General features: G+C 42.3%; 1 protein-coding gene across 1 annotated transcript in view; it reads right to left on the bottom strand.

Moving 5' to 3' along the window:
• Positions 1 to 260: 260 nt before the first annotated feature.
• The window catches only part of grip2b (glutamate receptor interacting protein 2b), a 79,437-nt gene continuing 53,748 nt past the window's right edge, over positions 261 to 25,949 (bottom strand). Inside the window, exons 15-25 of the mRNA XM_039612666.1 lie at positions 23,183 to 23,246; positions 22,043 to 22,188; positions 20,979 to 21,123; positions 9,754 to 9,893; positions 8,966 to 9,160; positions 8,664 to 8,820; positions 6,474 to 6,588; positions 4,584 to 4,797; positions 4,222 to 4,430; positions 2,688 to 2,834; positions 261 to 2,434 (exon numbers count right to left, since the gene is read on the bottom strand). Of these exons, the coding sequence (XP_039468600.1) occupies positions 2,276 to 2,434; positions 2,688 to 2,834; positions 4,222 to 4,430; positions 4,584 to 4,797; positions 6,474 to 6,588; positions 8,664 to 8,820; positions 8,966 to 9,160; positions 9,754 to 9,893; positions 20,979 to 21,123; positions 22,043 to 22,188; positions 23,183 to 23,246 (1,691 nt within the window). The 3' untranslated portion in view covers positions 261 to 2,275. The remainder of the gene's footprint in view (positions 2,435 to 2,687; positions 2,835 to 4,221; positions 4,431 to 4,583; positions 4,798 to 6,473; positions 6,589 to 8,663; positions 8,821 to 8,965; positions 9,161 to 9,753; positions 9,894 to 20,978; positions 21,124 to 22,042; positions 22,189 to 23,182; positions 23,247 to 25,949) is intronic.

The raw sequence follows: 25,949 nt of genomic DNA on the forward strand, positions 1-25,949 counted from the left end.
GACATCCATGAAAGACACAACAAAATGGCTTGATAACAAATGCATACACACACACACACACACACACACACACACACACACACACACACACACACACACACACACACACACACACACACTGCACGGTTTCATTTCCTTTGTTATCAGAGCCTTTTGTGTAAAAATGTGTGTGTCGGAAATTTGTCCATAGTCTGGCTTCACCAGCAACCTAGTGTAGTAGGTCTGATAGCATATGATGCTATTGACTTTGTTCATAATCTTTGTGCAAAAGGGTGAGTGTTACCAATAAATCCAAACAGCAGTAGTGCTCTATAGCTATTATTTGAATGAACTGTGTATCCTAGTTTAAAAGGCTATTAAATTAAAAGCCACAACAAAGATAATGTTACTTCTTTATGACTTGTTGCTTGTTGTTCCCACTACCTTAACATCTATTCAACTGCATAAATGATCCATGACAGTGAGACTCTTCAATAATTGAATCATCCTCAAGGACCACATAGGGTTTAGTGGTGAGGCTGCAGATCAGCAAGCAACTGTATACCACTTCCTTATTAGATGTGTAGAAGAAATAAAGATTATATAATAAAAAAGAAAACAAATAAATTGAATATTATCAAATATTCCAGTTTGGTAATATTCCAGTTCTGGAACAACTGTGTTTTGTCTCTTCTGTAAAATATGGCGGCACGACACTTGGGCATTACTGAAGAAGACCTATAGCCATAAATACTGATCTCATGCTGGACAAATGAAAACACCATGATTCATACTTATAGGTGATACGCCAATGGAAAATTAGGAATGTTCTAATTCCTATAGATCCTCCTAAATCACACTTGTCATTGTGTTGACACTGCCTGCTAGTGGGAACTGCTTTATTCACTGCTTAGGCATTTTTCTCCAAGAATGGTCCCAGTGGCTCACAGTGTATATTAGTTTTGAGGTTGCTGGTAAGTGAAAGGATCCTTTTATTGTTAGTTTATATAAATCAGACTTAACATTTTAAAATTAAACTAGCTGCTAGTAAATTTATTCTGCGGCACACATCCTTACACAAATATGCCATTAAAGACAAACAGATGTTACATTAAATCACTCTGAACCTCAAATCTAATAATTTTGCGATTTGAAATGAATTTGAAATGCTACTGTTGTTTGACATTGTAGTCTTGCAATGAAATATGATGAGGTGAACCCAGTGATCTCAGACAACTATTGATATAGTGGATAATGTCATAACATTTGGCACATTTCAAATGCAGGTAGATGTTCTTCGTTTGGCAATACAGTTTGTTCTGGGGCACAGCCACATGCCATCTGCTCCTTTATGGTGTAGCAAAAGCCGTGATTGGTCAATTCCACTTAAGACGCCATTTTTCATTGGGAGCGGAAATTACACCCTTCCCTCCTTTCGCTTTCATTTTATGATACCTTAAAACAAAATAACAGTTTGGCAGTTGTGATGGCATCACTGATGACATCATCATAAATCAGTGTTGTGATGTCACCGAAGTGACATAATAATGTGCAGCAGGATCCAATAGAGGTCTGCCTTGAAAAAAAGAGCTATACTTGATCACTCCAGAATTTTGTTTTTTCTTGGTAATGTCAAGTGAGCAGCAGTGTCTGAGCAGAATCTTAGCAGCATTATGAAATTCTACAATGGCTACATTTTTTATAGACACACTCCCATTATGAACTGTTTGTTCCGTTTTCTGTTAGTACTTAGTAACCTTCCGTGAAACAAATGGAAACTCCAAACTGAGAATTTTTCTCCAGTAAAATCACTTACAATATTGTATAAGGCAGATCTCTCAGGTGCAAGTACTGCAGGTTCATGGGAGCATATGGCCTTGCAATAAAAACTGAAATAATCTTACCCGTATTGCAGGTTAAAATGAGTAAAAATGGCTATTTAAAGTGCCGAGTAAGTCATTGTTGAAGTTGAAACAACACTGTGAGTCCAGCCAGTTATCGGGAGAGCATTTGGTGTGTTTTTCTGTATTGTGGTGATGCTTTCATACAGACCATACTGTATAAAAGCAGTTCAACCCAGTGTAAATGGGATGGGGAGACTGTGTGAGCATGCAAGTGTTAGGATGTGTGTTCCAGCAGGAGTCTCTGTATTTAAACAGAAATACAGCAAGCCGGTGGAGTGTGTGAGTGAGTGTGTGTCTGTGTTTTTGGGCCAGTTCCACTAGATATTAGTTTATGCTTCATCACCAGTTACAATATGTCTTCTGTATGTTTTGTGCACGTGTATGTATTTGTGTTACAGGTCAAGTGCGTGGTCTAAAGTGTTGTTATTGTCCTCTGGGTCATCATTGGCAAGTGGGTTGCGGCTGATGACCAGTTCCAGTCTGTCTCCTGCTTCTGTGATGAGAGGTACAGCCAGACAACAGTCAAAGTCTCTCGTCCTTACATGGTTCACCTGAATACAGTCAAAAAGATGAAGCCAATGGTTAGTAGTAATTTGCACAACTGTTGACATTTTCAATTTAGCAAACAAAAAAAGAGGGGAATGTGAAGATAACTACATGTAAGCATAACAAAACATGATGCAAAGAATTTTTCCAAATGCTGAGGATAGAGTGAGATTTTTTTTTCTTCACAACAAAAAACTATATTAGAATTAGGGATGCAATGATGGGCAGTACACTAATTATTATCATCATCATCATCACCTGCAGGATCCTGTCATAGGGTCTAAGCCCGGCTCTGTCAGCAGGGCCATCAGGTCTGATCATGTTGACATAAACACCTTTTTCCAAGAAACCATCTGACACGCTAAAGCCAAAGTCATCACTCTCTGGGTCCTTTATCACTGTTACCTAGTGACAGAACACAAGGATGTGAGGTTGAGTAATAAAATTTAATTTGCTAGTATCTTGTGCTCCTAATCAAGACAACAGAACAAAAAGACCATTCACATGTCGACCTGTCTGATGAAACTGTCTCAAAATATCTGTTGTGTCACTGCAGGAACAATAAGTTTCTCTGTAGATGGGAATAACACTTGTAACCATGATAACTGCACACAAACATAAAGAAAGCTGCGCAACACATGAAATTTAGACAAAGAAATGTCACTGATAAATAAACAGATTCAAATTTATTTAATCAAAGTACAAAAATTTGTCTAAATTAAAATTTTTGTATGCAGATTAAAACCAAACCAACATCAGATGCTAAAATAAACAGATTTTTAGCCTGATATCCAGATGCAATTCTAACTGGTTTAAGATCCCAAGCAGAATAAAAATGCTCATTAAACAGGACGGCCAGAATAAATGCACACAAACTGACATTTCAGCTTACTTTAGGGTGGAATAAACTATTTTGTAAACTGATCCAAATAAATATTTTACCATGTAAACATTTTAACCTGATTGCTTCCTGGTTGTGTATTCTCAGCTGAAAGTTTATTTGTAATACAAGGTCCTAAAGAATAAACGGAAAAAACAATTATGACAATTGTGCTGATAATAGACGTCTTTCTTCAGTGAGCTGCCATGCATGTGCCACAAAGCAGGAACCAAAAGCCGAATAAATGGACAAAGCCATATAATATAATGAACAACTGTAAGATAAGGTCTTTATTATTGGTAATGCAATCCAGATTGTTTGCTGTACCTTTTGGTTACAAAAGCAAAGAGGCAGCAGCATTATGACAGTCATCTGAAATGTTGTATGATCGATTAACGAGGCAGGACTTGTGATGTATTTTCTCTCTATGGATAAAACATGTATTTCTCATTCTGGCTCTGAGCTGTACATGTTTCACTAAGCCCTCGTCTCCTCAAATTGTGATTGTAAATTCGTGGAAGGCTGAACTACATGTAGTCACTTGCATAACAGTTGCCCAGGGAGGCTGGGTATTTATACTGTATTACATAATACTCTGCACTGTAAAAAAGAACATTTCAAACCTCATAAGAGTAAACTAGAACTCACTATGCATGTTAGCTAGAAGGGGGGTATTATTAAAATTATTAGTAATGAGAGTGTTTTTACTTCTATGTCAAGTCAAAATGTGTACTTTAAAGTTTGGAACAGATACCAGTGCATACAAACTTTAACAGGAATATCAGCTTGAATGGTTACATTAATATTTTTGGTTGAATTCTAATTATCTACTGCAAGTTTACCTAATATTCTCAATATTTCATCCTAACCCACATCAAAAAACATATTTTGTCCAGTTCTCTCTGAACTCACTTTGTGAAGCTCTAGTGGTGTTGGTGACAGAATACCCTGCATCTCCTCTTTGATCCGACGGGACTCCCATGTCCTCTCTGATACTCTCAGTGAGGCCTTTGACTTGGGCTCGTGGTGCAGGAGAGGGGATTGGATATCTTGGTGAATGTGGACCCCTTGTTGTAGGTGCAATTCCTGGTTGAAATGGGCCTCCTCGTGCAGATGGGGGCCTGAGTGGCAAACATATTGCAAGTAAGTGTTTTTCACCAACTGTTTAACAAGTAATCCTTCTATACATGGTATAAAACCATATGTAAAATTATACTTTATTTATTTAAAATTTGGAAGCAACCACCCTTGGTTCTGTCATATCAGTGACTAACCTTGGTGAAGTTGAGCCTCTTCATGCAGGTGGGCTTCCTCGTGAAGATGGGCACCCTGATGGAGGTGTGTTCCCTGGTGGTGCAAGTTGCCTTGATGCAGGAGAGAATTTCGCCGCAATGGGCTCATCCTGCTGTGGGTCAGTATGGGCTCAGATGGAGGCTTGTTGACACCATCTACACCAAGACTGATGGCTGTGCCTGTCATGATGGATGCCTGCAACAAATTGAAACAAGTTGAGTTACCACTTTGTAACCAACCATTTGGAAACATTGAGTGCTTGCCAATGTGATTGTTTGACAAACATTCATACGTTCAGCACAATCTGTTACTGGTTTAAATACTATTGGTCAGACTGGGCAGCAACACCTCATCCCCCGTCATAATGAACACTGGTGCTCCACAGGGGTGTGTACTGAGGCCTCTTCTGTACTCACTCTACATCTACGACTGCACGGCCACTAACAACTCCAACATCATTTTGAAGTATGCGGATGACACTACAGTGGTGGGTCTTATCACCAAAGGTGATGAGACGGCTTACAGGGAGGAGGTCAGCGCCCTGACCCACTGGTGCCGAGACAACCATCTCACCCTCAACGTCGCAAAGACAAAGGAGTTGATAGTGGACTTCCGGCGGTGCAGAGAAGCACACATCCCCATCACCATCAACAGAGCTGCTGTGGAGTGAGTGAGCAGCTTCCGTTTCCTAGGTGTACATCTGGTGGAGGATCTCACATGGTCAGTACAAATAAACAAAACAGTGAAGAAGGTGCAGTAGCGCCTCTTCTTTCTCAGGAGACTGAAAAGATTCGGCATGAGCTCCCGCATCCTCGAGACCTTCTACCGCTGTGCCATTGAGCGCATCCTCACAGGATGCATCACCACCTGGTATGGCAACAGCACCGCTTACAACCGCAAAGCGCTCCAGAGAGTGGTGCGGTGTGCCGAAAGGATAATTGGAGGTGTGCTTCCCTCCCTCCAGGACATCTACAGGAAGCGGTGCCTGAGGAAAGTTGGGAGGATCATCAAAGAATCCAGTCACCCCAGCCATAAACTGTTCAGACTACTTCAATCAGGCAGGAGATACTGCAGTATCCAGTCCCGAACCAGCAGACTGAGAGACAGCTTTTTCCACCAGGCCATCAGACTGCTGAACACTTCATAGACACCTCACCTTTACTGTACATAAATGCCACTTGTTTTGCACAATATCCAATTGATTAATCCAAATTGCCACATAGGTGTGAATGTGAGCGCGAATGGTTGTCTGTCTTTGTGTACCCCACCTCTCGCCCTATGACAGCTGGGATAGGCTCCAGCGCCTGCGTTATTGTTCTTATGTTATTGTATTTTGCACACCTCTGTCGCTTGTGAAGCTTGCACACAAGAATTCGCATGTTCAAGCACTCGCATGTGCTGTACCAGTGTACCTGTACATGTGATGTGACAATAAAAGTGATTTGATTTGCTATTACATCAATGAGTGTACATAAAGGTGGATTTATAATGCTATGTTGAGGGGTTATACGTAGCAGAACTAAAATGCCTGCAATCATATCCACTAAAGCCTTGCTTTAGTCTTTACATGCTGCTCTTCAGTATAAAAGACAAATTAGCTATGAAGTGTATATACAGATACTGTATGAACAGATATCCACATCAGGCAAATAAACATGCTGTACATTAAAGTAAACTGCAGATTAAACATGATGTTTACAACTATTAAAATATGAGGGTTCATAAAAACCTACGACAAAACTGTTGTTAAAACCCTTTGACTCAAGTGTAAATCCACTTAGGTGAGCATTGTATGCTGATTAAGTCCGGTATTCATCTTTGATGCCAATTTTACACTTGAGGTCAGACAGTTGTGAAAAATACTAACTAACCTCTATTTCTCTTAGTAGTTCTGACTGGCCACAGGTCTCCAGGTCCTCCAGAGCTTGACACCAGAAACTGTCTTCTGGATCCAATAGAATGCCATCTGGTTGCTGGCCAATAAATCTGCCACACAAAAACAGACACACACACACACACAAATAAAACAAGTTTCCGCACCCATTTTGCTGGATTTTCTCTGTTGCTGGGTACTATAAAAGGGGAAAACCATGCAAAGCAAGACAAACATATTTAAGCTTTATCTTCATGGATCTGCCTTTTGATCACACTTTGTGTATTGTGCAAAATTTATTTTTCTCTTAAATATTTAATTATTTTAATTATAATTATTATAATTATAATATTTATTTATCTAAAGTGCAGAGAATAGTTGGCTACATGACATGCAGTGTGCCTGATTTAGCACTTTAACTTTCACTTACAAAAAGGCGTTAAGGACACAGAATCTGTACACACACTGTCTGTATCTGTCATGGTTAAACCGAACAAAAGTAATCATTTAACCCAGAATGTCCCCAACTAACACGATTAATTCACTTTCATTGTTTTACTGATTTTTCTTTTTTCCTCGAAAATCCCTTTCTCTCGCTGTACACCCTCAGAAGTGTTATGTAACTTTAACATGCTGATAAGCCTTAGCCTTCTGACTCATCACAGCTATACACAGAGATACACAAAGACACAGGTACTACAGATTCACAGTAGCACTGACTTCATGACTCAATCTCTGCAATGAGGTGTACCCTTCGCCATGAGCTCTTGGTGCTGATACTGGCACAGTAAAATAGTGTTAAAGATAAAATCCTTTCCTACAGAAAATAAGCTCATGCATTTTGAAGATCTATAGCTGTGAAATATATCATACCATTCCACACCATACCATAGCACTGTATTCATAAAACAGCTTTAGAAACATCAACAGGGCTGTTCAATACCACCAAACATAAAAGACAAACACGGGCCAAAGGGTAAAAGATACAGAAAACAAAACATCTTTAGAGTATATAAAAAGTAGATTGAAATCACAGTCAATTTCACACTGTGTCAAAGGCCAGGGACTAAAAGTGAAGGAGCCTGTCTGAGCTGTATTGGCAAATCATTCCACAATATAATAATTAATATAGAACTGACATCACAAAAGCAATCACCCCAAGGAGCTTTATATTGTCAGGTAAAAACCCTACAATGAAACAAAGAAAACTCGAGCAATCTGATGATCCCTATGAGCAACCACTTGGCATCACTGGGAGGGAAAAACCTCTGGCAGAACCAGGCTCAGGGAAGCACAGTCACCATTGAGCAGTCCAAGGTAAACAACCGTTAATTTAAACCTTTGTAATATACACTTTGTACCTGAACAGATAGCTAACCTATTAAATAAGCCCCTAAGTTCTGAAATTGTGGCTCTTTGTACAGATGTATTAAAAAAAAAACATTTACAATGTATTTCATTTACTTAGAATTAATTTCGCTCTAAAATAAAGCAGGGCCAAATGTAAACTAAACATTTTAACATTAACAAATATAAATGAAATGTAAAACTTTACAGCTACCTTTAACTAATGATTAACAGACTATAAACTGACATTATTACCAACACTAGCACACTATTGTTTGCTTTGAAGTGTAAAAGTAACAAAAAAAGAGCATTAAGCCGCATTAATTAAAATATCAGTTAACAGTTAAAGCAACCTGTATGATGGCTGCATTGTGCTCATTGGAAAGCTCATCAGCAGATTAATAAAAACATATTATTCATGTTTGTTTTGGGATTTTTTTAACTATTATTTTATTAAAAATACTATAACTAGATAAAAATAAAAGTACTGGTGACTACTTGTGCTTCCCCTCAGCCTCCTAGTAGATGCACCCATGGTATACATTTGAATGTTCACAAATTTTGAGAAAACCTTGAGGTCAAGCTCAGATCACCTTGACCTTGAGGTCAAGGTCACCCCATCATTTCTTTTTACAGCTGAGGGATAAAAAAACACACACACACAAATAAACTGTACAATCAAGTGAGTGCAGACAGCCTACAATGGCCCTTAGTCAATAAGTCAACATTTATATGGATTTTTATACATAAAAAAGGTGATATCAAAAGAAAAGTGTATGATACACAAAAAAAAGACAGTCACAACGAACAGCTTTGTAGCTAAAACTAAATTCAGACCTACCCTGGTGGTTTGTCCCAGTCATCCTCACTGAAGCCTCCGTCACTAAACGGGTAGTTCTTCCGACGTCCAGGAGGAGGCGTGGTACTTCGTTGCTGCTTGGCACTACGCCACTCATGCGGGTGGAGAGCGATACCAGCTGCTTGATGGGTGTATGTACCTACAAGAGGATAGATCAAATGACCAAATACAAGAAAGAGTGCTTTTAAATTCCTTCTTTGGTAAGTGATTTTCATTAACATATTTCGTACAGGGTTAAGACATCCTGACATTTCACTTTCTACACACGCTCAAACGCAGCTTACCCTGGCTCCCATAGCCTGCATCCAGCCCTGAGCCATCCCATGACTCCATAGCAGAGTCAACGCTGGGTATTGTTGTGGAGTAGAGCTCTGATAGCTTGTTGGTTTGTTGGCTGTCTGTCAAATCGTCCTCCTCAGGGTCACTGATCTCATTTTCTGTTGTGTCCTCTACATCTGCTGCCTTCCTGTCTTCTATGTCTTGAAGAAAAAAAAGAGGCCAATTTAATTTAAAGGTTAACTCTAATTGTTAACTTGGTAAAATACATACGTGAAACTTTTACTACATGTATACTTTTCAACATTAAATGCTTATAAGAGACAAAATGAAACTTGAACTGGTTAACCTACTGACCTCTTCTCTGCATTTACCTATAAACAGGTTTTAAATCAGACCTATTAGGATATGAGTTGCAAACAGCTAACCTGTTACATACCACTTATAAAGTACAAATATTGTATGCATGTTTTAAACAACAGGGTTTCCATATCTTTGCCCCGCAAAAGCTGTATTGCTGTATTACTTTCCTATTTTCACCTCCTGCACAGGAACTGAAATCATCTGATTCTACGCAAGGTTTTTGTTCTATTCACCTGGTGTGCAGATAACGGAAGAACCTTTGTAATGCAAGTAACATGTTATTTGTAACTGTGATTACTAAATTTAGCACAGTAACGTGTTACATTACTGCAGTACTGAAAAATGTAATGTGGCAACGGTAACGCGTTAGCCAACACTGCACACAAAAGACAGATTTAAAATGCATCTTACTGTTACTAGTTTATATACTTACTGTCAAGCTGTTTTTTTATTTTGAGAGTGACCGTCTCTCCAGCCATCTGCAGCAAGTGGATGGCTTCGCTCAGCGGCTTCCCTTTCAGGCTGACACTGTTGATAGCCAAGATCCGATCACCTACATGTATAGCCCCTGTCCTACATAGGTAACGAGATACACAAAGGTACAGAAAGTAGAAATTTGTATTTATTCCCACACAGGAAAAGTAAAAAATGTTAAATCTGACACATCATTATTCAAGAAGATTGTTAATAAGCCTAAAAAAGGACTCTAGAGGGGTCCGAATAGTATTAAACCATTAAATATCTACCAAACAATTTATTTGTGAAAATATATTTTGACCTCTAGTGCACCATGTTAGTATTTTTAAATAATACTGCAAAATACACTAATATAAAAACTTCTCATTTTTTACAAAATCAAAGATCAATTTACAAAACAGCAGCTGCAGTGTTTACAAATATTACTGCTACTGGTTTATTTTTAATTACAATTTTTCCAACTAACACAGATTTTTGCCAATTCTGATTTTCTAAAAAATTTAACTGACAGCATGTACAAACAAAAATTAATCTTATCAGGACACACACCCATTTTTGCTTTTCCAGTTATCTCTATAATTTTCCTCATAACTGCTTTGCTAATATAGAGGCAAGACACTTGTCCTATGTTAGCTTCTTTAACATGTCCATATCAATTGGGTGAAGATGATTTAAGTGTCTGACTAGATTTTTTGTTGCCATTTTTGTGTGTGTGTGTGTTTCTGTCACGGTTCTGGGTCAGTGTTGACCCAGCTTTTTGAGTTTCTTATATTTTGGTTTAATTTTGTATTATGGATTGTTTTCTTATTCTCTTGTAGTGCTGATGATGATGATGATGATGATGATGATTATTTAGAGTTTCATGTTTCTGTTTATTCGTGTTTTAGGAATTGTGGTCATGTATTGTTTGAGTTCCATGTGTTATATTCTGCCTCTCAGTCTGCGTCCTTGTTTAGTGGTTTATGGTTTCCTGTTTTGTTTTGAAGGAGTGTGCCTCATGTTAGTGTGTGCAGCTTTGTTCCCCCTGTCTCGTCGGCCCTGATCTCTCCCAGCTGTGTCTGCCTTCTGTTGCCCATTCCCTCATTACTACCCCGTGTATTTAAGCCCTGTGTTTTCCCGTACCCGGTGTCGCGTCGTCACCATCAGATTATGCCTGTGTGTTTCCGTGTCAGTGTTTCAGTAGTTTCATGTCAGTACCATTGCTCAGTTAATGTTTTGTTTTCTGCCAGCGAATAAAGCTGTGGTTTTCTGTTGACATTTGGCTTCACGAGTCCTGCGTTTGGATCCTCACCTCCACCTGCCGCACACAGAGCCCTGACAGTTTCCCCCTGTGGTTTTCTTTGGAGAACCTTTGTGTCTTCACTCACAGCGAAGAGATTCCATGCTAACGACATGTTAGCATATGGCTATAACTGTGGCCGTGACTATTTGCCTGTGGTGTTGTGGAAAGTGTGTGAAATGGATTGGCTTTAAACTGGACATATATGAGGCTGACTGTTGAATCTCAGTATGAGACAATTATAATCTAACAGAGGGCAGGCGACTGGATAGTGACACTGGAGCTGCACCACAGTTGTGTTGCTCATGGCTATATTCATATTTTAGGAAGGCTTTCTGACCTGTATTTTATTATTTTATACTTGGATAAGAACAAGCAATTAAAGCTAGAGAAAAAGAAAAGCAAATTTGTATTTACCTTGGCTCCATGGTTTTCAAACTACTGTAGGGCACATGATTGGATAGAAAAAAAAATATAACAATGGTCTGCAGTGATACAGTGTTACTACAGTGATACAGAGTTTCTATAGATAAGATCTTAATCTTTTATGTTCATACAAAACTAAGATAAGATAAAGTAAGGGAAAACTAAGATAAACCACCATATGACTGGACTAAGGTCAGAACAAGGTGAAAAGAATAACACTGCCTCCCTTGAATATCATTAAAACTTTCACTTTCTTGTAAAGCCCTATAAGAAAGGAAAAACTGTCTTTTATATTTCAGCCTAATTTGAGGAAGATATTATTCATTTTGAGGTCTCACACACAGGCTCATGAAAGCATATACTAAACGTACACGTTAAACACTTTTTGAGAAAGCCTAGCATAGCATATAAGGTTTTCTAAGGATGTAGGGATGGTGTTCTTGTGCTCATACTAAGCACTCCTTCAAAGTTGATGCCAAAGAGCTTGATTTTGGTTTTGTCTTACCAAATAACCTTCTCCCAAGTCTTCTCTGAATCATTTAGATTCAGATTTAGGTTCACTGGCAAACATAAGATGGGCCTATACATGTGCCTTTTTGCTGCAGTCCATTACAGCATAGTGTGTTACCAAATGTCTTCTTGGTGACTGTGGTCCCAACTGCCTTTAGGTCATTAACAAGCTCCTCCCATGTAGTTTTGGGCTGATCCACCACTTTTCTCATAATCATCCTCCCAATTTGATGTAAGATCTTGCATGGAGCTCCAGACCAAAGGTGACTTATGGTCATTTTATATTTCTTACATTTCAGAATTGGTACACAACTCACTTTTGCCCAGGTTGCAACAAGGCAGAGCCAAACCCAACCCAATCATAACCTAGGCTTATCACCAACTCTGTTTTCTGATAAGGATGAGCTTAAATCCTGGAGAACAACACCTATCCTTGCCAACCTCACCAGTGGATGGATCCATCTGTGAGCCTGTGCTTCCTTGATGGTGTTACTTGGCTATCTATTGACTCAATGAACAAATGTTTTTATCAGGATTTTGCTATAATCTATAACCTGGCATCCCCATTCATCTTGGGAATACATTTTATAATCACAGCTCTATTAACCCTGCACAAATCAGAAAAGCCATACTCTGCTCCTGGGAAGGAGTGTTTAGCTGTGATTTGAGTTCTTGAACCTTTCAGATCTTATGCAAAGGGCCTCCATGTAACTATATATACAGTATATATAGATTACAACAGCCTCAAGTGGCTAATGTTTCGTCCTGATCCCATTGGCCGACTAGCCTGCTGGTCTTTGACTCCAAAAGTTTGACCCTTTCCTCCTCATTCCCACAGATTTTTTGCCAGAGTGCAGCATCATTGGTAGTTTATATTGCCATACTGTGCCTCCATTTTTACTGACAGATCGTGCACATATTAAACAAATGCAGTTAGATGACCAAGTCACTGCCCAGCTGTCCAGAAATCTAGGAACAGACCCATGTGCAGACATGAATGGAAACAGTTCCTCATCATCTTTCGTTTACCATGGTCTACTCTCCTATAAAGACCCAAAGCACAGATGTGGGTTGCATCAATTGAAATACCTTAAACACTGCATGGTACCTTGCTCAGTTACTATCATGACCACCCCACTGCACGTCACCGTGGTATTTCCCAAACACTCGTAAAACTGTAGTCGAGGTTTTTGTGGCCAGAAATGGCAGCGGATATCAAATTTTATGTTGCTTCCTGTTCAGTCTGTCAGGTTATTAAATCAAGGTAGGTTTTGTTGACAATTTCTCCAAGTAGATTAAGGTGTGTGTGGTTAGAGGGGCAAGAGCACAGGTGGCAGCCAGTAAGTTTGTCAGTGAAGTATTCACCAGACACAGTGCCCCTACCTGTCTTAGAAGCTCGCCATTTGTGACTGAGCCGTTTGAGCATGTCAGCTCCACCCTAGGATCCATGCATTACAGCCTATGACCCTCAGACTAAAACTGTATTATAAGCTTATGTTGGAATTTTATGACAATCAAACTTCATAGAATAAGTTTCTTTCCCAGATCTGCTTTGTATTGCATATAGCTCCTCCTCCTTCATGGATGGATACATAGTGTCATATCCAGAAACTCTTAGTGTCATGATCCTGGGTCCTTTTGACCCAGCGTTTTGTGTTTTTCTATTGTGATTTTGGTTCTGTTCTTCCTCTGTTTAGTGTTTATTCAGTTCTGCCCAAGTGTTCCTGTGTTTAGTCCGCGTTTCTTAGTCTGTGTCCTTGCTTGTGTAGTTCCTGTTTTATTGTGAAGGTCTGTGTCTGATGTCAGTGTGTTCTGTTTACGTTTTCCCTGCCTCGTCAGTTGTGATGTCTTCCAGGTGTGTTCCCCTCCTGTTTCCCTTCCCTGATTCCTGGCGTGTGTATTTATAGTGTGGGTTAGCTTGTCCGCGTTGCTGTTTCGTCTGTGTTATTCCCCTCCATTTTCCTGCGTATTCTGGCCGCATTATTCTCCCTGCATCTCCGTTTCATGTTTCAAGGTTTCAGGTTTGTTTTGCTTAGCTTTTCCCAGTTTAGTTCATTCTTAGGTTTTGGGTTTTCGCCCACCTCTTCTCCGTTTGTGTCACCCTTTGGTTATTAAAGCTCGCTCACCACTTAAGCAGTCTGCATCTTGGGTCCTTATCTACACTCCACACGTCTGCCACATCGGACGTGACAGCACGAAACAGCCAACACATGGATCCAGCAGACTTACCCGGGAGAGCGATCTGATGCGAGTCCAACGCCTGGTCGAGTGGATAACCCACACCTCGAATATGAGAGCTAGGATCGTGGGGATAAATGGCATTGAGGAGATCCTCAAAGGAAATCCCTATCTCCGCCAGGTCAGAGGATGTTCGGACTTATTGGCCAACTTGTATGAAGCCCGGGAGGCGGCGCGAGCTTGGGAAATATCGGGCGTCCAGCAGCAACAGCCAACAGCCACCCCGAGCAGCCGCGTCAGCCTCACCTGCCGGATGCGAAGTTTACCCGCCTGTCGGTGCCGGCTGCGGGAAGAACGTCGATCGCGCCGCCGGCGCGCCGCCCCACAGCCGGACATTCGGACTTCTACATCGTCGGCTGTGGTGGGTGAGGACTCTTTTTCCGTTATGGATTGTGGAACTGTTTGTTCTGGGGCAGTGTTTTGTGCTGCAGATAGCAATGTAAACAGCTTATCGCCTGCTCAGCCATTCTTAGCTCAGTTAGCTGCCCAGCTGCCACTCTCAGCTCAGTTAGCTGCCACGCAGCCGCTCTCCACTCAGTCTCCAGTGTCAGTCGCTCACTCACCGTCTACTCAGTCTCCGGTGCCACACTCTGCTCAGTCTCCCGTGCCACACTCTGCTCAGTCTCCGTGCCACACTCTGCTCAGTCTCCGTGCCACACTCTGCTCAGTCTCCGTGCCACACTCTGCTCAGTCTCCGTGCCACACTCTGCTCAGTCTCCGTGCCACACTCTGCTCAGTCTCCGGTGCCACACTCTGCTCAGTCTCCGTGCCACACTCTGCTCAGTCTCCGGTGCCACACTCTGCTCAGTCTCCAGAGCTCCCAGCTTCACCCTCAGTGCAGTCTCCAGAGCTCCCAGCTTCACCCTCAGTGCAGTCTCCAGAGCTCCCAGCTTCACCCTCAGTGCAGTCTCCAGAGCTCCCAGCTTCACCCTCAGTGCAGTCTCCAGAGCTCCCAGCTTCACCCTCAGTGCAGTTTCCAGTGCTCCCAGCTTCACCCTCAGTGCAGTCTCCAGTGCCGCCTGTAGTTCAGTCTCCAGTGCCTCCAGTGTCGCCTGTAGTTCAGTCTCCAGTGCCTCCAGTGTCGCCTGTAGTTCAGTCTCCAGTGCCTCCAGTGTCGCCTGTAGTTCAGTCTCCAGTGCCTCCAGTGTCGCCTGTAGTTCAGTCTCCAGTGCCTCCAGTGTCGCCTGTAGTTCAGTCTCCAGTGCCTCCAGTGTCGCCTGTAGTTCAGTCTCCAGTGCCTCCAGTGTCGCCTGTAGTTCAGTCTCCAGTGCCTCCAGTGTCGCCTGTAGTTCAGTCTCCAGTGCCTCCAGTGTCGCCTGTAGTTCAGTCTCCAGTGCCTCCAGTGTCGCCTGTAGTTCAGTCTCCAGTGCCCCCAGTGTCGCCTGTAGTTCAGTCTCCAGTGCCGCCTGTAGTCCAGGCCCCAGTGCCGCCTGTAGTCCAGGCCCCAGTGCCGCCTGTAGTCCAGGCCCCAGTGCCGCCTGTAGTCCAGGCCCCAGTGCCGCCTGTAGTCCAGGCCCCAGTGCCGCCTGTAGTCCAGGCCCCAGTGCCTCCAGTGTCACCGTTACTTGTAGTTCAGGCCCCAGGGCCACCTGGTTCACCCGTTCACTCCACGCAGGGAGGAAGTCTTACGTCTTCTCAGTGTACTTTTCAGGGGTTAGCCGCCGTTGGTACAGTTTGCCACCCAGGGCTCCCCCAGAGGCTAGGTGTCAGGCCCCAGCTAATTCTGGACCCTGCAGCTTTTAAGCAGCCCCTGAGTACCACCTCATGTCAGCGTTGCCTGGGCAGGGCCAGTGCTCTGGGCAGTGCCAGTTGCTTTCATGTGTGCTAGTGGCCTCCATGGCTGCTGGCTTAGTGATGGCTTCTGCTGGAGGGTCCGTGGGACCGCTCCGGCCTTCGTCTCGTGTCTCCGCTGGAGGGTCCGAGGGACTGCTCCGGCCTTCGCCTCTAGTCTCCGCTGGAGGGTCCGAGGGACCGCTCCGGCCTTCGCCTCGTGTCTCCGCTGGAGGTCCGAGGGACCGCTCCGGCCTTCGCCTCGTGTCTCCGCTGGAGGGTCCGAGGGACCGCCCGCCCGCCGTCATCAGTCTTCGCTGGAGGATCCGAGGGACCCGCCCAGCCTGCAGCGCCCGGCTTCCACGCCGCCAGCTGCAGCGCCTCCGGCTTCCACGCCGCCGCCAGCTGCAGCGCCTCCGTCTCGGCTTCCACGCCGCCGCCAGCTGCAGCGCCTCCGTCTCGGCTTCCACGCCGCCGACAGCTGCAGCGCTTCCGTCTCCGGCTTCCACGCCAGCTACAGCCTCTTCATTCACGCCAGCTGCAGCGCCACCGCCTCCAGCTTCCACGCCAGCTACAGCCTCTTCATTCACGCCAGCTGCAGCGCCACCGCCTCCGGCTTCCACGCCGCCGCCTGCACCGCCTCCGGCTTCCACGCCAGCTGCCGCCTCTTCATTCACGCCAGCTGCAGCGCCTCCGTCTCCGGCTTCCACGTCAGCTGCCGCCTCTTCATTCACGCCAGCTGCAGCGCCTCCGTCTCCGGCTTCCACGCCGCCGCCAGCTGCAGCCTCACCATCCTCGCCAGCGGCAGCCTCACCATCTACGCCGCCGCCTGCAGCGCCTCTGTCTCTTACGCCGCCGCCTGCAGCGCCTCCGTCTCCCACGCCGCCGCCTGCAGTGCCTTCGTCTCCGGCGTCCACGCCGTCGCCTGCAGTGCCTTCGTCTCCGGCGTCCACGCCGTCGCCTGCAGTGCCTTCGTCTCCGGCGTCCACGCCGTCGCCTGCAGCCTCATCCGCTACGCCAGCTGCAGTCTCCGAGTCTTCAGCGTCGCCTGCTGCAGCCCCGTCTGGTCCAGCCTCCGTGTCTTCAGCCCCGTCTGGTCCAGCCTCCGTGTCTTCAGCCCCGTCTGGTCCAGCCTCCGTGTCTTCAGCCCCGTCTGGTCCAGCCTCCGTGTCTTCAGCCCCGTCTGGTCCAGCCTCCGTGTCTTCGCCTCCAGCTAACCGGCCACTTTCCAGGCCGCTGGCCAGGCGCCATCACCGTCGTGGGCGGCCCCCAGACTCCCTTCGCCTGGGTCCCCACCGTTGCCGTCCTCACGGCCGGCCCCCTGAACTGTCCGGGCTCCTGTGTTGTCGGCCCCCGGGCCGGCCCCCTGAACGGTGCCCACGTCGCCGCCGCTGCCGTCCTCATGGCCGTCCCCCTGAACTGTGTCCACGTTGCCGTCCTCACGGCCGGCCCCCTGAGGTGTTCTGATTTGGACTGTTTTCTTGAGCTCTGGTGTGTTTCTTTTCTTTTGGTTTTGGGACTCGTGTTTTGTTTTTTGCTGTCTAGTGCACCTGTTTTGTTTTGCTCCGAGCCCTCCGTCCTGGACCCCCGCCGCCCGCCCTGGTCGGGTTTTCTGTTTTTCTGGCGGTTTTGTTTTTCTTGTTGGGCTGTCTGGGGCCAGCCTTCGAGGGGGGGGTACTGTCATGATCCTGGGTCCTTTTGACCCAGCGTTTTGTGTTTTTCTATTGTGATTTTGGTTCTGTTCTTCCTCTGTTTAGTGTTTATTCAGTTCTGCCCAAGTGTTCCTGTGTTTAGTCCGCGTTTCTTAGTCTGTGTCCTTGCTTGTGTAGTTCCGGTTTTATTGTGAAGGTCTGTGTCTGATGTCAGTGTGTTCTGTTTACGTTTTCCCCTGCCTCGTCAGTTGTGATGTCTTCCAGGTGTGTTCCCCTCCTGTTTCCCTTCCCCTGATTCCTGGCGTGTGTATTTATAGTGTGGGTTAGCTTGTCCGCGTTGCTGTTTCGTCTGTGTTATTCCCCTCCATTTTCCTGCGTATTCTGGCCGCATTATTCTCCCTGCATCTCCGTTTCATGTTTCAAGGTTTCAGGTTTGTTTTTGCTTAGCTTTTCCCAGTTTAGTTCATTCTTAGGTTTTGGGTTTTCGCCCACCTCTTCTCCGTTTGTGTCACCCTTTGGTTATTAAAGCTCGCTCACCACTTAAGCAGTCTGCATCTTGGGTCCTTATCTACACTCCACACGTCTGCCACATCGGACGTGACACTTAGAGCCTTCCTGCTGGAAGCCCATGACAAATTTGAACTTTTACAAAGTTTTGTATCCTCTTATGTCTGGCATAAAACTAATACAGCATTTTATAAAAAGAAGATCAAAGTCAAACAAGATGGTGTTAGTGTGATGGTCTGGGGCTGCTTTATTGCTTCAGGACTTGAATGACTTGCCGTAATTGATGAAACCATGAATTCTGCACTATTCCAGAAAATCTTCATGGAGAATGTCTAGCCATCAGTTCGTGTCCTAAAGGGCGGCAATGATCCAAAACACACCAGCAAGTCTAGCGCTGGACGGCTCAAATAAATAAATAATTAAATTTAAAAAAAAGAGTTTTAGAGTGGCCTAGTCAGACTTTTAAATCTGACTGAGAATCTTTGACGTGATCTTAAACAAGCCATTCATGGTCAAAAACCCTCCAATGGGGCTGAGTTACAGTAAAATAATTCTGAAGAGTGACTTGAGAGACTCATTGTCAGTTAAACGAAATGCATGAAATCAGTTCTTGCTGCCAAGAGTGGCACAACCAGGTGCAAGGGGCAATTACTTTTTTCACATAAGGTCGGGTAGGTTGGATAGCCTTTTTATTTAATAAATAATATCATCATTTAAAAACTATTTTGTATTTGTGTAGTATTAAATTGAGTGAAATATGTGCTATAAATATAAATATGCCAAAATTAATTACATTTTTTTAAAAGCACTGTAGATGACTTGTAGAAAGAGGACTGCCAAAAAGTTAAACTTAGTGCTACTTGCAGAAAATCATGTGCCACTAAAAAACAATATCTGGAAGAATGCATTTTCTTTCTTGGTGAACAGTATGTACGCACACAGATAAGGTAGACCTAAGTTATAATGGTCCTAGTTTGTGCCTGGCCCCTACGTCCTTTGGTGGTTGAACAAAATTAAATCACTTGACCGAAAAGAAAAGGAGAAAAACTGGGTCGGTGTAAGATGTAGCACTGTGGTTATCGTATGTATTCCTGCACTTTTATCTGTGTCAAGCTGCACCAAGTTTATTTGTAGAGTGCTTTTAGCCAACAGGTCTGAGTGCTTTATCGACAACAGTTTAGAATGGGAAATAGAACAATTACATCACAGACTCAGAGAAATGGGGTCACAGTGTGTGTGTATTTGGAAGTGGGAAAGTAGTATGTTGCCTCTGTGGGCGTAGTTTGATGGAATAACACGTGAGCCTGTTATAAAAGCTGAAGGTGCTGTGTGGTGGAGTGGATGTAAGCTGAATTTACCAATGGATGTTTATGACTCAGGGAAAACATTATGTCATCTTTCTCTCAGTCTTGCTTTGGACACTAGCTACCATCTCGTGTTCAGAATATCACATCTGTCATTACTCTGTGTCAAATGGCACTTGCTGGACATTCAGCTTCTGGTGTAGAATCTGGAAAATGGATGGATGGAAGGAAGGAATATAGGCTTGACAAAAATATCAACACATGAAAATTGGAGATGCACTGATTGTTTGGTTTATATCTAACTGGCTCGGACCAATGACTGGTGGATCGGCAACTGATATATCCAATTCTGTGTTGATGTGACACAGTTGATATTAACCATTGCAGAAATGTAAATACATGTCACATTGACGTATACTTCAACAACAGTAATTGTTCTGCTTGTTAGCAATATGCTGTGCAAACATGCAGTGAGCTTTAATTGTATGTGGCTGCCTTATGCTAACACAGTATCCTGTTATCTGCCAGTGGACATGTGTGCATTTCTGGTTCATGTTTTCTTCTATCTCATCCCTGTGTCTCCTGTGAGAGTCTGTCATGTTCTCTGTGTATGTTTCCTCGGTCATGTCTGTATCTCGGTAATGTCTCGTCTCCATTTACTGTCCCCATGTTCCTCTCCTTGTGTTTCATCCCTCTCGCTCCCTCGTCCTCTGTGTATCTTAGTTGTATCGGGGTCTTTCGTCCCCCTGTTTGTTTATCCCCGTCTCTGTGTCAAGCCCAGGTGTCTTAGTCTATGTCTCTGTGTGCTTCCTGTTATATTTTGACAGTCTCTCGTCCCGTGTTCAGTGTGTTTAGTTTAGCTTCCCTTGTGTTGTTATGTTTATTCATCCCAGCTGTGTTCCCATGTGTTTCCATCGCCCTAATCATCCCCGTCTGTGTACTCTGTGTCAGTTTTCCTTTGTTCCTTGTCAGATTGTCTGTTTAATCTTCTGTGTTCCAGGTTTTATGATTTCCACATTTCTTATTTCCATGTTTCTCTTCTCTTTTTCCAGTTCAGTTAGAGTTTATGGTTTCCTTTGCCTTTGTTTTTGTACCGTTACCAGTCAATAAATTGGCTCGCTTTTGGTTAATTCCCATTTCACGCCTCGTTCTGTCTGCATTTGGGTCATCACCTCAAACTCCAAAAGTCTGCAGCCATGGAGCATGAGTCACCTTTCTTTTGGAGTTGCTTTTTTTGTTAAAATAACTACATTTGGTTAATGTAAAATAAAGCGAGCTTCAATGCTGGTACTGTTGTTTTTTTAGTTACAGAGCAACACAGACATGTAAAACATGATAGACATAGTGAGATATTCAATTCATTTTCATTTCATCAGTTTTTTAGATTTGGATTTATACAAAAATGCTCTATCCAGAAATCTAGGGAATTTCATTTAGAGCTACAAAATGGCAACCTAGAATTCCCAGAAGAGATTTTGTGTGTCTGAGTATGTACCTTTCTGCAAGGCCTCTCTTAGTTAGGCCTGATATAGTGATGGGGTCAAAAGGCTCCTCAGTGCCAGAGATGGTGATACCCAGAGGGCCTCCGTACCGCTTCAGTTCCACTGTGTATATGATGCTGCCTGACGTCTCCTGCTCATCTGATACACACAAACACACATACACGCAGTCACACACACAGAGACACACACACATTAATCTAGTGTTTCAAGTCTGAGGAGTACATTATACCGTCTGATGGATGCTTCTTATCTGATGCACACGCACACAAAACACTTCAGGTCACTAAGTAATACTGGATCACATTACCTGCTCGCTGGAAATGCGCACACACACAAACACACTTGATTCCAGAAGTAGGTCAAAACGCTTCTTGAGACTACACTGGTAGGCAAGACAGTTTCCATGGTAACCAGGGAAAAGACTGCCTTGTCATCATATAGCATGCACACATGTTATTTCCTCCTTGTGTGTGTTTGTGCCTGATGACTACAGTCTCATAATTTACCCTCATTACACAGTCCCTAACTTAGTCTGTGTGTGTGTGTGTGTTTACGTCACATTATATAACTTAAATGTGTTTATGTGTATAGATAAACACAAGGTGTAAGCTGTAAGACTGTTAAAGTGTGAATATGTGACCATGCACAAAGGTCCTTAGATGGATTAGAACTCTAGGCTGCTGCTTGTTGTTTCCAGTACCCATAATAGGTCACCGCACAGAAGAACACAATTTTTCTATATAAAATTATACTATATTGTATAAACATGTTGGATTTATGTTGTAATTTATAATACATTCTTTATTGTCTCACATAGGATTTGCCTGTTTCCATTTTCAAATAGCTTCAACAGTGCTTTTATGAAGACCATTTTAGTTGTGTAGGTGTCCCAGAGTTTTGGACAATAGTGCCACCTTGTGGTCAAACCCCATTAGTACAGCTTTCTTTTTTCTGACGGCAACTGAAATAATAAACTAAAGAAAACCTAAAACAATAGCTTAACTCAGGTCAGAGCTCTGTCCCTCAAATATAGAAATAACTATATTCACAAAAGTACCTGAGTTGTCTTCATCTTTACGTATTTTTAATTTGACGAGTTCCTCACACTGCTGGAGGATCTGCTCTGCATCATCTTTGGAACAGTTTTCAAGTCTGATGTTGTCAATAGCCAGCAGCTTATCTCCAGGCTCCAGTGTTCCTGTTCTGGTGGTGAGAGAGTGAAAGAACAGAGAGTGACAAAGAAAAAAGTCAAAGCATTTGAAACTTTTGTAGATATTAATCAAACGCTGAAGTAAAAACACTTATGTTACTAAGTTGAACTCTATCATTTCAAATTTAAAAGGGCTCAGTGGAATTCTAAAAAAAAGGTGTAACTTTATGAGTGTATGATATGACATGTCTTGCTCCTCAATATATTAGTTGGAAAATAAATACAACACCCATAAACCCACCCACCTAGAAAAAAAAAAACTGTGTTGAGCTGGCTGGTTTTAGTGGTCCTTGCTATGTAAGTCTCCAAAACTCTATATAATTTTTATTGTTAGAAAATAGTAGTGCTCACTCTTATTACTTACTTATTAAACAAACTTATTAAGCTGCTCATTAACACAAAAATCTGAGCCCATCCACAAGGCAACAACACAGTGCACTTAAGTATATAAATATAGTCAAAATGATCCCTTTAGTATTAAATGGCCATCATTTAAACATAGCCTGAGTATAAGATCTACTTCTTTATGACTGCAGTGTACCTGTCTTCTGATGTTAGAAAGGTGTTTGATACTATCGTGTTAATATGGACCAAAAACTTCGTCCAGTGTCCAGCACGTTGCTGAATATAGGACACAAAGGATTAAGGCAAGGGGGTCTATGTTAAAGCTCATATCACTGTAATTGTGTATTACTGTGAACAAGAGAAACACACATGACTAGTAAAGTCTGGTGTCCTAGTTCTTAGTGTGCAATTTACTCTAAGATTAAAAACAAAACAAAATTGCCCAGAAGGTGATACATTGTAACAAGTGTCATAAAACACAATTAAAAAGTGAACTATAATATGGATATAAATTCAAAAACAAAAAAACCCAGAACAAAATGAAATTGAAAAGAAATTTTTTTTAAGGTGGCAGAAAACACCCCCCCAAAACAAAACATGCAGTCCTTACAAAGGAATATAACACTAGTCCCTATAAAATACCTGTGAGCCATGCTCCCCTTCTTGATGTCAGAAATGATAAGAGGCTCTCCTGGCTTCTTACTGGCTGTTAAGGTAGATGAAACCATAATAAGATTTAGCAGGAACAGCAGCAACAACATCAAAATATAACATGTCAGTTAACAAATAAAAATAAAAACAACAACAACAATGATAATAATAATAATAATGATAACAATAATCAGTTCAATATAAATAGTAACATTAAGGTTGTATATTCATCCATCCATCCTCTAATATCACCTCAGGACAAAGTGCCTGCATGCAGATTTGTGTCAATAGCCAAGACTCAGGGAAGAATTGCAATAAGCCAAGAAGAATTGCAATAAGACTGCTATATGTGCAATTCTTCTTCTGACGAAGTTGTGTTTTTGTATTTTCCTACTCAGTTGTATATAGTATTTGTATTTCTATTTTATTCTATTGTATATATTATTCTATTCTATTTTATTCTATTGTACATAGTATTTTATTTTATTTTATTTTATTGCATTCCAGTGTTTTCTAATTTCTGCTACATAACTTTGCACTTTTGCTGTAACAAAACAAATTTCCCACCTGTGGGACTAATAAAGGCCATCTTATCTTATCTTAACATTTTGGGTTCCCTGCTCTCTGAGGGTAAGCCCAGCTAGCTGTGAATATTTTCTGTTCAGAAGGTGGCACCATTGCACCATTCTCTTGTCTCAAATGCGGCCAAGGAACAACGTGCTTTATACCATTTTATATAAACCATACATCAGAATTGTGACAATATAACTTAATTTGAGGTTATTATCATTAGTCATTTAGATGGTGACAACTATAACACATCGCTACAATGTCACTGAAGAACAAGGGAGTAATTAAATTTAAAAAATCCTGCGTTTCAGGGCTGAAAATGACCAGAGGTAAGACAATTGGTTTGATTTGGACATTTGATATACATGATAGCTCTAACATCCTGTCTCTTTAGCCAGGAAAGTTGAAATAAGGACAAAAATATTTTTATGCGCTTAGACTCTCTATAGTTACACCATAGTATACTCTCAGTTATCCTGTAGGACTGGTTTGCAGAAATAATTTGAGAGAGCTACACTGTTTCTGCAGTGCTTATGTCTTCAGCTATTTTCCTTACACGATATATATACAGCACTTTTAAATGCAAATGTGTGGCAGGGATATGAAATGTTGCTTGGTATCAGCAAACATCAGAGACAGGCATAGTAGACATGTGCAGATACACACAAGGTGCACACAATGTTTTTAGCATTGATGTCTAATGTAAGAAGGGATAGAGAGAAAATAAGAGAGACTAAAAGAAAATGAGTACATTCACAGTTGCATCTCCTTCAGTATCCCCCCCCCACCCCACCCCAATCATGTTGAGTGGACAAAGGGGGCATGTGGATCTGGCAATGCCAAAAAGATACACAAAACCAGGTTTTCTCTGAGGATTTGATGACAGCATTTTTACAGGCAGTCAAGACAATCTTTAGGAGCCAGATATCACACCTCGATTTAGTATTGACTCCAAGATACAGACAATGATTTACATTAACATTAAAAAATATATAACATATTAAGTTAAGGCCCCAAATCCTAGACATAAAAATTGCATATTTTCTTTAAATAAATTCAACATAGTGGACAAGAAAAAAAATAGGCATTGCCTGCTTGTTTTCTTCCACACAACCTCCAGCAAAATTGCTGGGGCCCAGCCGTCTTCAATTATCTTCTCTTTAAATATTTAAAAATGTGTCAGGTTCAGTAGTTCTCCTGTCACTGAGCTAATGCTACTTAAAATAAGCGTGGAACACTACAATATACCCACATTCAAGGCTAGGTATAATTAAACACTGAATGTAGGTCATTCCCAGTGAAGAGTGAAGACTGTGCTATAAAGCTTTACAGATACAGTTAGCGTGTGATGAATTACTTTCTCAATAACCACTTTTGACTGGCAGAATAATTCCAAGTCTGCAGGGTAAACGCTCAAGTGTGTGCTTTTATTTTTGATTACAAATATTTATTGCAACATTATACTGTATACACCACATGACCACTGATCATTGCACCCATGTGTTCTTTTTGAACATCAATTTTGGAAAGGCTCTATGGATTCTGCAACATAACTTTACTCCTATTTATTTAACACACAGTGAGGTTGACCACTGATGTTAGCGGGTAGCGCTCAGCTCATAGCCAGTATTTTTGTTCATCTCATAGCATATTTAATGATGCTGAGAAATGTATTTCACAAAAACTAGAAAAATTAACCCTGACCTTGTGCACTCGAATTCAAACTAACATCAACCTACGAACTGCTGCCACAAAGTTTAGCTTCAATTTCTTTTCTTTATTGCAGCGGCACTAGGCTAATCAGTAATTCAGATGTCCTTTTACAGTTCCCTGCAGGGGATTCCCAGACGCTCCAGGTCAGATGAGATATATAATTTCTCCAGTGAGTTCTGGGTCTACACTTGGATCTCCTCCAAGCCTGGAGAATCTCTAAAGGAAGGTGCCTAGGAGGCATCCTTATTAAATCCCCGAACTACCTCAGAGGACATCTTTTGATGAAAAGGAGAACTAGTTCTACTGCGAGCCCCCTTAAAATTTTGGAACCTGTCCCCTAATGCAGGGCTATATATTAGGCTGTGAACATAGACAAACAACAGGTGAGCAGTCATTCATGCTATTCTGCTTTGAAGTCCATCTAATAATTGCATGCATAGTTATTGCATAGCAGTGTGGTGTCTGAACCCAACAG

Source organism: Oreochromis aureus, linkage group 5, assembly GCF_013358895.1.
Source record: "Oreochromis aureus strain Israel breed Guangdong linkage group 5, ZZ_aureus, whole genome shotgun sequence".
NCBI classification, from domain to species: Eukaryota; Metazoa; Chordata; class Actinopteri; order Cichliformes; family Cichlidae; genus Oreochromis; species Oreochromis aureus.